The 12,547-nt window shown below is 45.8% G+C and overlaps 1 protein-coding gene across 4 annotated transcripts in view; it reads right to left on the reverse strand.

The window, feature by feature from the left end:
- Positions 1-10,606: 10,606 nt before the first annotated feature.
- Positions 10,607-12,547, reverse strand: part of MYO1B (myosin IB) — a 188,330-nt gene continuing 186,389 nt past the window's right edge. For all 4 annotated transcript variants that reach the window (XM_075530412.1, XM_075530411.1, XM_075530414.1 and 1 more), the window contains one exon: positions 10,607-11,888. In XM_075530412.1, the coding sequence (XP_075386527.1) occupies positions 11,765-11,888 (124 nt within the window). In that variant the 3' untranslated portion in view covers positions 10,607-11,764. The remainder of the gene's footprint in view (positions 11,889-12,547) is intronic.

The following is a 12,547-nucleotide window of genomic DNA, read 5'->3' on the forward strand; positions in this document are numbered from 1 at the left end:
GTTTGGCCAGTCCTTTCTAAGCCACCTCTCTGAGGCCCTCAGCAGGAGAGGGAGAGGCAGAAGTCAAGCAACACAGTCTATTTCTGCCAAGATGCTCAAAACTGACTAATCTCTGGATCTCTCTGGACTTGAGTTTTCTTTTCTTTTTCTGCCCCCCCTCCTGTATTTTCTTAAAGTGAAAGGATGGGAAGATATGGGTTGGTTAGCACCCAGCTGAGTTTTTATGAGGAGTCTGTGATGGCTAGGTTTTGCGTCAACTAGAGTCAAACCTGTCAATCAAGTGGTAGCTTGATGACACCCCTTGGGGTGTGGCCTTTGGGTAAGAGCAAGATGGAACACATAGGGCTTCTGCCGCTTCCCTTCCTCCTTGCTGGGCCTTCATAGGGCCTCTGTCTCCAGGCGTGGCCTCTAGTGGGCTGCCCGACTCTGAGAGCCGCTGGTGCCTGACCATGCTTCCTGCTTCCTATTGCCCCTTCCTGCACCATCAGCCTGCAGCAATGTGAGCCCAAAGAGGTCTCAGCTAGTGTTGGACCTACAGATTTGTGTTGGACTGGGCTGGGGTCCCTTCTCGATACAAAGTTCTTTCTTGTACAGAGATGAGTGTCACTGGTTTTTTCCCCTAAACAACCCAACCTAACACAAGGACCTCAAATCCATGAGTCAACATTTCTGCTGCCTACATGAAGACTTGTGAAATATGTGCAGTTACTTTCCATTCATGTTTAGATGCTCTGTGATTAAGAATTGCATGTTGAAGTCTTCAACCTATAAAAATGATGTGTTTTGTGCAATAAAACTATTCTAAAAGAATGGCTACCATCCGGCAAGTGCTTGTGAAATGTGGGATCATCACACTTGAAGATGTTAGGAACCACCGGGCTGGACAGAGGCTGTCTCAGAACATTCTGTCCCACTGATGCTTTTGAAACTCCATTTTTTGGTAAGAGTGTTTTTCTTCATTAACCCTCTAATCCCCAGCATCGACATTCTGAAACAAAACAATAATCTTTAACACATTCTCAATCTACCTTACACGAAGAGCACTGTCTGAGTTCTGCCAACCCACCAACAGCGCACCTGGTTACTGATACAGTTGGCCAGCGAAGGTGAAGTGGTCAGCTAAGATACGGTGAAATGGTCCACTCTGGGGTCTGATGTCCAGGCTGAGTGTTTTATTAGCTGCAGTTATTTGGAAGCACGTGGTTTGATCACATCAGACTAAGAGTCAATGGCAACACTGGAAGAGCGTCAGTCTCTACATCCTCAGCCTAGAGACAGCGCTCATTACGAGAAGGCTCCATGTCTCGGTAGAAAGCAATGGACTCCTGAAGTGGCTCCCTGAGACGAAGCATTCCAAGAGGGGACTCCTTCAAAGGCTGAGCGGCATCCGTGTGAGCCAGGTGGCTGAAGGGCAGTCTGGTCGGTGGTGCAGACCTGTATCAGTTTTCATTAGCCACACGAACTGATCAGAAAAGGCGTCTTTAGACAGGAGTATCAGTGATGTGCCTGCAATTATACATACTTCTGAAATGAATTCTTTCGAACAAACTGTGCCTGAGTGTCTGGTGTGGTTTGGGGGCAGTTCAAGACACCACGCACGGCCGCTTCCTTCTGTGGGCTTTTCCCAGTGGAAAGAACAAATTGGTGGATGGATTTCCTTCTCCTTTAATCACGTCCCACAGACGGCTCCCAAATGCTTTCCAAAATGTTCGCAGATCCTGTTTCTTTCAGATCCAAGTCCGACTTGTGCTGGGGAGCAAAGCCAGCTGCTCCCCACAGACTCCGAGGGGAGTCGCAACCCGAGATTCTAACTCCTGCCACTTCCCGGGCCGCTGCGAAAGTTGTGTCGTGTTCGTCCACAGCTACGCCAAGACATGAGAACTCTTGTCCCCTTGGAGATGCAAAACGAAAGTGACTTTTACAAGGAGAAACGCCAAGATAGCTGCAAGCATCTTCCTTCTTTTGCTTAGGGTTCCCCAAATGCTACATAATAACCTCCAGAGTATTTTCTTAACCCTCCCATGGAAATAAAAAGCATGTTTTCCTATACAAATCTTATAAAGCCCCTTTACACTTGGTTTTTAAAAAGCCCAGGTCAGCCATTGGAAGACACTTGATTTCATTCCCCCCTATTAGAAAGTACTAGCTAGTTTCCTTAGAATAAAAGCGCGTGGACTTACGTAGCTGATAGTCCTAACCTCTACACGTGTTTTCAGTTCTATATCAAAGCTGTGGGCATAGAGGTTAAGCGTTGGGCTGCTATGCAAGGTCAGCAGTTTGAAACCACCAGCCACTTCGGGAGAGAAAGAGGCTTTCTACTCTTCTAAGCAGTCTCAGAAACCCACAGGGGCAGCTCTACCCTGTCCTATGGGGTCGCTATGAGCCAGAACTGACTCCGCAGTAATGGGTTTGGTTGGGGTTGTCTTTGGTCACAGGGAATGAGCACTGATAATGAATGTTTATACATGACACTAGCTCATCCTTGAAGTTAGGGTTCAAGCAACAACAGAATGGCTGCCCCACCAAATGCATTGTATTAATGAGTAAACATAGGAGGTGAATTTGCAGTCTTTCAGGTTTCTGAAGAATGCAGGTATGGTAGTTACATAATTTACTGTCAAACTGAAGTGTAGGGGTGAAGGCTGGCCTGTCGGTTGGGTCGCAGCCTGATGGTGCCTCCTTGTGGGCATAGCCTCCTCGTGGGGAGGGTCCTGGGAGCCCCCCTTCTCTCTCTGCCTTCATCTTCCCGAGGTGAGCCATGCTGAGACCTGCTCGAGCCCTGGAGATGTGTCCACCGCCACTGGATCCACAAGATTTTACACCCACAGACCAGTGATCTTCCTGCATTCTGCATCATTGCATGTGGCTTCGTGAGTCTGAGGAGGGACTTAGGGACTAGTATTGGGCATATGGACTTGCGTTGGACTGGGCTGGGATGTTTTATTGATACTTAATTACTTCTTGATATAAAGCTCTCTCTTACAGAGATGAGTGTCTCTGGATTTGTTTCTCTAGTCAACCCAGCCTAACACAGTAGGGGACGTGTGACATCCTTTCACACAATGCTTTGACAGCTCCACCCACTCCTCCTTCCAGGACAGTCCCCGATGCTGACAAGACTTATTTCCTCTGGGCTCATATTGTTCCCTTGTTGTTACTGATCAAATCAATAGATCAAATGTGTTTTCCTGTCTCCGCGAATTGCCACTCCTAGGATAAGATGCATATGCTTTTAGTGTTGCTAAAAATAGCGAATCTGCCTTTTTGGCACCTCTTTTTCCCTGTCAATTAAAATCTCAACTTTTGGGAAAGCTTGCAGAGATTATTTCAGGAAAGACAGTTCTGAATTCAGCTCAGAAATGTACATGGAATGGGTTGGATGATAACTGGAATGTACATGGAATGGGTTGGATAATAACTGGAAATTTTCTAGAAAAAAAATACAAACAGTAAGTTAGAAAGGAGGTGGAGTCTTACAGAGGCTGACCAAAGATGCAGAGCCCATTCCCTGCCCAGCATCTGTCAGTGCTGACACTGTACAGACTGTCACACAGACCGGGGAAACCCACGGAGGCTGCTCACTAGCAGCCGCAAAAGAACTGGACCGGGGAGAGGGCAACAGTCTTAGCTCAAACACAAGCAATCACTCATATGCCATCAGTTTCGTTAGACTTTATGGAAAATGAAAAGGGATGACTAATAATATGGATAGAAACCATGGAGTCAGTGGAAAGCCATGTCACATTAGAAGTAGTAATTTCCTTCAAGGAAACATCAAATATTTCCCTTATATGATCCCAGTGGGCACCCCCATGCGCAAGGCCTTGTGGCTAAAGGAAAAAGCTGACTCTATGCCTACATGAAAACTTTAACAAACTCTAACTATCTGACAAAGGTTCCTTACTAGTTTTAATTCTCCCCACAACTCTCCGGAGAACTTAGGGCCTCACCTTAAGCAAGTTATACATTTCTCTTCTTATCGACTAAGCCAACATGATACAAAGCTACCGTAATAAACACAGTTTAATATCAATACAGTGGGGATATTGGTGGGCCAGTGAGAGAAACCTCAGCCTCCAGGAGAGACCTGGGCTTGCTGCTCTGCCAAGGCACCTCATAGGTGGCCACCACCCACTGGTTCCTGGAGGGCTGCTTGCTCCTGGATGTCAGGGCGATTTTCAGCCGAGCCTCAAGACCAAGCTGAAGACAAATTTCTAAAAGTTAGCCAATGGAAACACCTTATGAAATATGGATTACAACTATGGATCTGCAATGAGACACGAGGATGGCAAAGGGCATGAGGCCACCGTGAATCAGAAGGACAACTTCACAGCAGCTATCAACAAAATAGGGGCCAACCCTTTGGGGAGAGCCAAACCCACATAATAAAGAACCTAGAAACAGCACAGAAGGGCAAGAGTGGCCTGTCCAACGATGGGGCGTCCACAAGGTGGGGATGTGAATCTCGACCTCCTAGTTACATCATTCTAGAAAAGAATTCCAGGTGGATTGAAAATCTACACATGAAAGATGAAACACACAGCTGCTAAAAGACAGCACAAAAGTGCATCTTCATAGTTTTGGTCACCAAGTATTTTGCACACAGGAAATTAAACAATAACAACAACAACAAAACTAACCATAAAGGGGGACAATCTATGTAACATTAAAAGACACTGGTCCCAGAGTGAAGCAGCCAGTACCACTGTGAGAAGCCACGCCATCAGGGTATCATCTGATCAAGGTCCCTCATGCCAAGTACACAGAGAACTGCCATCAACAGGAGAATAGCAGACACCCAATAGGAAAATTTAGCAAAAATACTTGAATAGACATCTCACAAAATATGTCCAACTGGCCAATACTGAAAAGGTGTTTAAGCTCATTAGTTATCATGGAAATGCCACTTAGCAGTAAGCACTTCAAAGGCCCTTACATTTTGGTTGAAAGCATGATAAGACAGAACAGGCGCAACCCTGACAACACAGCTGGTTGGAGCGCACGTTGGACCATTCTCCTGAAAACCAGGGAGGGGAATCGACGACTCTGAACACTTACCGCAGGACCCAGTCGTTCCACTCTCAGGCATAGACCCCAAAGATATATATATGTATATATGTATATTCAGCAAAAGACATGTGCAAGACTGTTCACTGGCATCTGCACAATAGCCCAAATCCAAAGGGCCATCAACAATAAAGTGTATTACACAATCTTAGTATATGCACAAAATGAAATCTTACAGTGAGGAGCATAGCGGACCTGTTATAGGCAATATGATTGAACTTCACAATTAGATCATTGAGTAAAAGAAACCAGCCAGAAGAATACATATTTGTATGATTCTAATTACATAAAGTTAAAAATGGCAAAATGTATTGTACTAAAAAACAATGGAATAGTTGCCTTTGGGGCTGGGACACAGGGTGTCCATATTGTTTGGGGGTGCTAGAAGGGGGGATGCAAGCCTTACTGACCGGTACATTTAGGATGTGTGCACATTTTCTTATGCATGTGATGTCATTACAAAGACAGCGATCAAGCCAAGGGGAGAAGGTTGGGGGGGGGGGGTTGAACTTAGGCGAATGGAAATGAAAGCACCGGGGTGACAGCAATGAAAGCGGCTGCGCCTGTGAAGGAGCTGGTCCCGCTCCACAATCACGTGTGTAGACTTCAGTGAACGAGAGGGAACCTAAGCTGCTTTGTAACTCTTTGCCCCAAACGAATATATGTGTGTGTGTGTGTATGTATATATATACATGCATGTATATATATGTATATATATGATGATACTATTACTATTCCCAATGGAAAATAATGAAAATAAAATCATAATCCAACCAGAGAAACAATAAAAACACTGTGGGGGTGGTGGTGGTGAAGCCACATCCTTTAGCAAATGGAGCGAAAGAGAAGAAAACAACGGCGACATGGGAAAGCGCGTAAAAGAAGCAAAGCGACAAGGTGACTCACATGCTACACAGAACATGGTCGAGTTTTTCCCTTCCCTCTGGCCTGGCAGGCTTTTGGGTAAATAAAGAATTCAGTTCTGTTCCCATTTCTTCCTAAAATCACCGAGAGGCTGAGACTATTTTCCTAGGTTACAAAGTGAGAGTCTGGCTGGACTCCACGGATCAGAAGAAAGGGGACCTGCCTACAGGCAGGCAAGGGAGAAGTCGAGTTAGTGAGGACGAGGTTGGCTTCTGCCAAACTGTGATTAACTCCAGACTTTGAACATTATCCGTAAACCAAAGAGCATGAGGCAAATGTCCCTAGGTTTTTGGGGATGCAAACGCAACAAAGATTTTCTCCCCCATGTAGCTATTGAAATAGAAGCTGATGGGACCAGAGAGCCAGTGCCAGCTCACCAACAGCCTGCGCGTGAAGGAGCACTGGCGAGAATGGCTGCAGCGGGCTGCACAGAAGAGCCACGCCACTGAGAATATGCTCCCCAAACACAATCTTCCACCAAACTAACAAACTAACGAGGAAAGCCCCAGCTGGCTTTTGTTGTTTCTCACCAGGAGGAAAGAGCAAAGTGAGTGCCTGCTTTTGCAGCGCGTAACTGTTTCAGAGAGCTTGAGTGGCCAGCTTTTAACAAACAATGCCTGGGTTTAAAAACAAAGGCTATTATTACTACAATTTAAAGTGGTCAGAATTTAATATTAGGCACATTAAGAATTTACCGCATCTTTACCCCTTCAACACAGACCTTTCGGGAAAGAATCCTGCTATTTGAGAAATGCCTTAGCTGCTTTGTAAAACATAGCCTATAATAAAAGTATTACAGTTAACCTAGAGCAATTTTCAACTATGCTTGAATTATCATAATTACCCTTAATGGCACAACCTTGAGATCTCACTCAGCACATTAAAATGGCACCAGAATAAAGCAGTGCATTCTCGTAAGATTGCTGCCAAATCCTCAATGTGACCCTGTGCCAAAGATTCTCAAAACCCCGAGCCCAGGCTTTGCCATCACAGACACATCCCACCGACCCTGGTCTAAGTAGAGGGGTCAGGGCTCTAGCTGCAGTCTGACATCCGGGGCCCGTGGGTGCTCGGGGTTGAGTTGGGTCAGCTTCCTGGCCACCCCGTGTACAACAGAACCAAACCCAAGCCCTCCTGTGCTCTCCCATCGTTATGTCTGAACCCGCGGTGGCAGTTGCTGTGTCAGTCCATTTCGTTGAGGGTCTTGAGTGTGCGGTATTACTCCAAGAATGTGAAATGCAAAATGACACCCAGTGTGCTCTTTGGGAGCAACTAGTCCCACGTTTCTTGCCCCGTGGCATCTGAAAGTCAAAGACAATGGTAGTTTCCATGGTCTGATTGTTGGGTACCCATTACCTCTGCTAGTATCACAACTTAGTCCAGGCTGGAGAATTAAGTGATGATTGGCAACTAGCTCAAAAGCTGTGTGCCCAGGCCAGGGTAGACCGGAACTCTGGACCAGGCCGCGGCAGTTATTCCCCACAGTCACTGTCAAGAGTGGTGCTCGTGAGGCACCGAGAAGCAGGTGACATGACATGCCACTGCAGGGAAGCTCTAGATGAATGGTCCTCACACTCGGGTACCAGTTCCAGAAGGCCTCATTAAACAGATGGCTGTACACAGCTCGTCTTCCTCTCAGCGGTTCTGAAAACCGTGATGTCTGTCAATCATCAGGAGACGTCTTTAAAATGCCCATTCTCAAGCGCTCCTTCTAAAGCTTCTGGAAGGGCCGGATTCGACCTTGATCTTGCTGTGGAACCCAACCCACTGTGACACTGACGGAGATGGGATGCTTGGTGACATTCTGGAAAATGCTATACTCCAGCTGGCTACTGAACCGTGGTGGCCACGCCCTTATTTCAAGTGTGGTTCGGCGTCACCGGTGGCAATGACGGGCTTTTAAACCGAGCTTCGGCGTCTTTACTGGCAGCCAACCCTAACCTCAGCCCTGAAAACCAGGGTTTGTGGTTGTTTCTAAACTGAAGCGTTTCTCTCAGCAAGAACACTTCCATTAGCTCACCAGTGAAGCAGCAGGATGGGGAGGGATCTCACAGAGCAGGGAGCGCTCTCCCTTCCACTTGGGAGCACAGTTCAGGGACTCTCTCCCAGTGGCTGCCCAGTGCAGGGCACTCTCAGGAGGCAGTCTCTTCATGGGATCCAAGGAAGCTTATGAGGAAAGTTCAGCAGACTTTTCCCACCAAGTCCAAAGGAGCCCTGGTGCAGATGGACATTGGGCCTCCACTCAGGTCCTCCCTCAATGCAGGAACACTTTGTTCTATTAAACTGGCATTTCATGATGCTCACCTTCCCGACACAATCGCTTAAGACAAAGCGGGTGAATAAGCAAATGTGGTGAAGAAAGCTGATGGTGGCCGGCTATCAAAAGATATGGTGTCTGGGATCTTAAAGGCTTGAAACTAAACAAGCAGCCATCTAGCTCAGAGGTGGCAGAGCCTGCATGGAAGAAGCACATCAGCCTGTGTCATCACGAGGTGCTGAAGGGATCGGTTAGCAAACATCAAAGAACAAAAATCATGTCACTGTGTGCTCACCTCCCTGATATGATCACTGAAAACAAATGGGTGCATAAGCGAATGTGGTGAAGAAAGTTGATGGTGCCCGGCTATAAAAAGAGATAGTGTCTGGGGTCTTAAAGGCTTGAAGGTAAACAAGCGGCCATCTAGCTCAGAAGCAACAAAGTTCACATGGAAGCAGCACACCAGCCCGTGTGATCATGAGGTGTCGAAGGAATCAGGCATCATCAGAACAAAAAAAATCATATCATGAATGAGGGACAGAGTGCAGAGTGGAGACCCAAAGACCATTGGTAGGTCACTGGACATCCCCTTACAGGTGGGTATCCAGGAGGGGACAAGCCAGTCAGGGTGCAATGTGGTGGCGATGAAACATACAACGTTCCTCTAGTTTCTAAATGCTTTCTCACCCCCTCCCATCCCCCACCCCCCACTATCATGATTCCAATTCTACCTTACAAGTCTGGCTAGATCAGAGGATGTACACTGGTACAAATAGGAGCTGGAGGCACAGGGAATCCAGGGCGGATGATCCCTTCAGGACCAGTGGTATGAGTGGTGATACTGGGAGGGTGGAGGGAGGGTGGATTGGAAAGGGGGACCGATTACAAGGATCTACATGTGATATGTGATCTCCTCCCTCGGGGATAGACAACAAAAAATGGTGGAAGGGAGATGTCAGACAGTGCAAGATATGACAAAATAATAATTTATAAATTATCAAGGGTTCATGAGGGAGGGGGAATGGGGAGGAAGGGGAAAATGAGGAGCTGATGCCAGGGGCTTAAGTGGAGAGCAAATGTTTTGAGAATGATGAATGTACAAATGTGCTTTACACAACTGATATATGTATGGATTGTGATAAGAGTTCTATGAGCCCCTAATAAAATGATTTATTTTAAAAAGGAGCCCTGGTGTCATCACAAATGGCCAAGTGCTTGAATGCACTGAAAAGCTGGCTGTTAGAACCCACCAGGAGTCTTTGCCGAGAAACGCCTGCTGGTAGTGACTATAACCAAGAACATTCTCTGGGCCATTGTACTCTGTCACATGGGGGGGGGGGGGGTGGTCACTATGTGTCGAAACGGCCTCAGCAGCCCCTGGCAATGACAACAGTCAAAATCCACCGAGGGTGAGTCTCATGATAAATTACCAGTGCCAACAATATCAGTGATCAATCTAGACAACTGTCCTTAGGTAAAATGACTCTGGAATCTACTTTAGATCCTTGCAGGAGACTGACCCTGATGTTTGCAATGAAATGATTTCTCTATTGGTAATCCATGTGGAAGAACACATTGCTGCCGACTGCTGTTGTCTTGCACCTCAGCTATCTGGGAAAGTGGGACAGCAGACCTCTAGAATACTGCCCCTCTTCCGCTCCACCTCCTGTTCAGAACGCCAAGCAATCACCACCAGCACGGCGCTGGTTCAGTGCATCACGGCTCACCCCGGCTGCAGGAAGAGCGCCTCATGACCCCCTGCTAAACGAAAGGAGCAGCGGGTGTCCTGCGTGAAGGCGCGCTGGCTCTAGGAGGGGAGAAGACAGTCTGTGGTTTGACTCTCTTGTCAGCAGATGCACGAATATCAGAGCAGTAGCTAACTGGGAGCATAGGAACATTGGATGGCTGATGAGATGGAGAATTTTTATTAGACACCTTTTCATTTTTTTAGACAAAGTGAATGCATTACATATTTTAAAAAAAGACAGTTCAACAAACAACAAACTCTTAGTCCCCGAATTCTACTTACCAAGAGTTGAGGAATCATCAATGTGCTACTGCAGGTGCATTTGGAAATGCTGCTGAGATAGTAAGCACGGCCTCTACCCGTGCCAATGACACCAGAGTTTCCAGGAACTTCTTGATGAGAACATTTTTTTTTTTGGAAGTACAAACATTCAGGAAAATTCCCCAGAAAAAAATACTTTCAATGAAATGTCTTTTGAGTTATCAAAGATAAATGAAATTCAGTTACACAGAGACCAGACTATTCAGCTTGGAAAGCCTTTCCATGTGACAATACATTTCATACAATGTAAGAAAATAGCTTGAGATACAAAAATAGTTATGATCCAGAAAAATGGCACCAAATTAGAACAATTTTATTATTTAACATAATGTCAAGGTATATACATTGTCTTCCCAAATAAGAAACCATTTGATTCCAAAGTTTAAAACATCATGTCCCAAATCATCCTTATTGGAAATTGGAAAAAGAAAACAAACAAAAACAGCCCTGCAAATTAACACAAACTTTCTTTTTAAGTCTTGATTAAAATATGCACCCTGTACCAATCACTTCTTTCATAAGAAATGTCTATTATAAATAAAACTTTCACAAGAGATCTGGATGGCATATTGCACATCGTACAGAATGCCTGCCACTTTCGGAAAGACTTGCAGCCCTGCCCTGGCCTAGTTCTTGTAAAATATCTGCCCAATACTTGGCAGATCACAGCACATGCAGGGCCACATCTGGTGTTACCTGGAAACAAGGACATATCATCTTCTGTCTGTCTGCATCTGTCTCTTTTTTCTCAGTTAACAGTGACTCTTCTCTACTATTAAAAGCAATCACAAGAGATCTAAGCCAATCAAAGGTCATGTCCAGATGTCAGGTTTCTTTCTTCAAACAGACACTGCAAGTGGGCGCACTGAACCCATAGATTCTGAGTCCCTCTCAGGACCAGCTGTTCTGGAAGTAGTTTTCCTAACACGGCTATCTGTAACCGTCACTGTTTGGTCTCCATATTTTCATCACGCCCCCTCCGCCCCAGTTCAATCAACATAAACCAGCCAAAATGCAACGGCTTGGAAGACAAAAAAAGAAAAGATTCCTCATAAGTTTCACACCATCTAGCACAGTGCCTAGCACTGAGCAGGCATTCAATAAATATTTAATGAACGAATATACTAGCTTTCTACACCTAGACATATTAAGGATGCATGAGTACTATGTTGGCGCATGGCACACGCTCTAACGTGCTGACTAAGAAAAGCGGACACTTATGGCTTGGCCTAGACACTGTTAGTTTCTACAATCCTGCTCCCGGACAGAACATGTACTTTAAGGGTTAAAACTATTCCAATAATGAAAACCGATTAGTCAAATGTTTTTGTTTAAAATGTTTGCCAAGGGTCTCTAACAGTAGGAGCCCCGGCAATTTCCAAACATACAATGAACCCCAAGTGCACCGCTAAAGAGCCAAGTCCGTGAGAGCGGAGAGCAGGTGCCAGTTAAGGGACGGCGACTTCGAGGAGCCGGTTGTTTTTTCGTTTGCACATGGGCACGCTCCCGTTTTTCTGGCTGCCCTGAATAAACTTCACACAGACTTTGTCCTGCCGGAACTGGACCAGAAACCTAGGGGAATGAGTGAAAGAAATTAAAGTTTGCGCACGACAATGGTGACTACACCAACTCCAGCTTTCTTTCAAAAATAGGACACAGATCTTTGTAAGAATCGCCGCTTTTCCTTAGCACTTCAGTGCGCAAAATTACACCATTATGAACTTTGCTGCCCTTCATCCCACGAGTCATCGCCGAGCCTTACCAAGTCATCACAGTCCAATAAAAGAAAAACATCAGAGAAGAGTTACGGCCGCGTTTCAAATGGAGAGACCAGTCTGTTATAGCTCCGTTGTCCTGGTCTTGTATGGCAAACATTTACATTTTTACACTGGAAAATGATGAGCGTACTTCTAAGAGGTCGATACATTCAGAAAACGAAACGAAGCATTTCAAAATAACAAAGGGCTTGGCGATACTCTGGACGGCAGTTTCCTCACATGTCGTTTGCCTTTTTCCCTACGCCATTTCCATCATATCCACACACTAAGCTAGTAGCTATTTTTAACCTGTATAGAAGTATTTCAAAATAGCTATGACCTAAACAGCATCTATAAAATTAGCCTGATATCGCACTTCTAGTTTCTAACAAAAGGTGAATATACGGACTTGGTGCCGTGGGTTAGCGAGGGGCTGTTCAGTGCAGGGCTGGCAGCTCAAACGACCAGAACCAC

Source organism: Tenrec ecaudatus, chromosome 13 (assembly GCF_050624435.1).
Source record: "Tenrec ecaudatus isolate mTenEca1 chromosome 13, mTenEca1.hap1, whole genome shotgun sequence".
Lineage (NCBI taxonomy): Eukaryota > Metazoa > Chordata > Mammalia > Afrosoricida > Tenrecidae > Tenrec > Tenrec ecaudatus.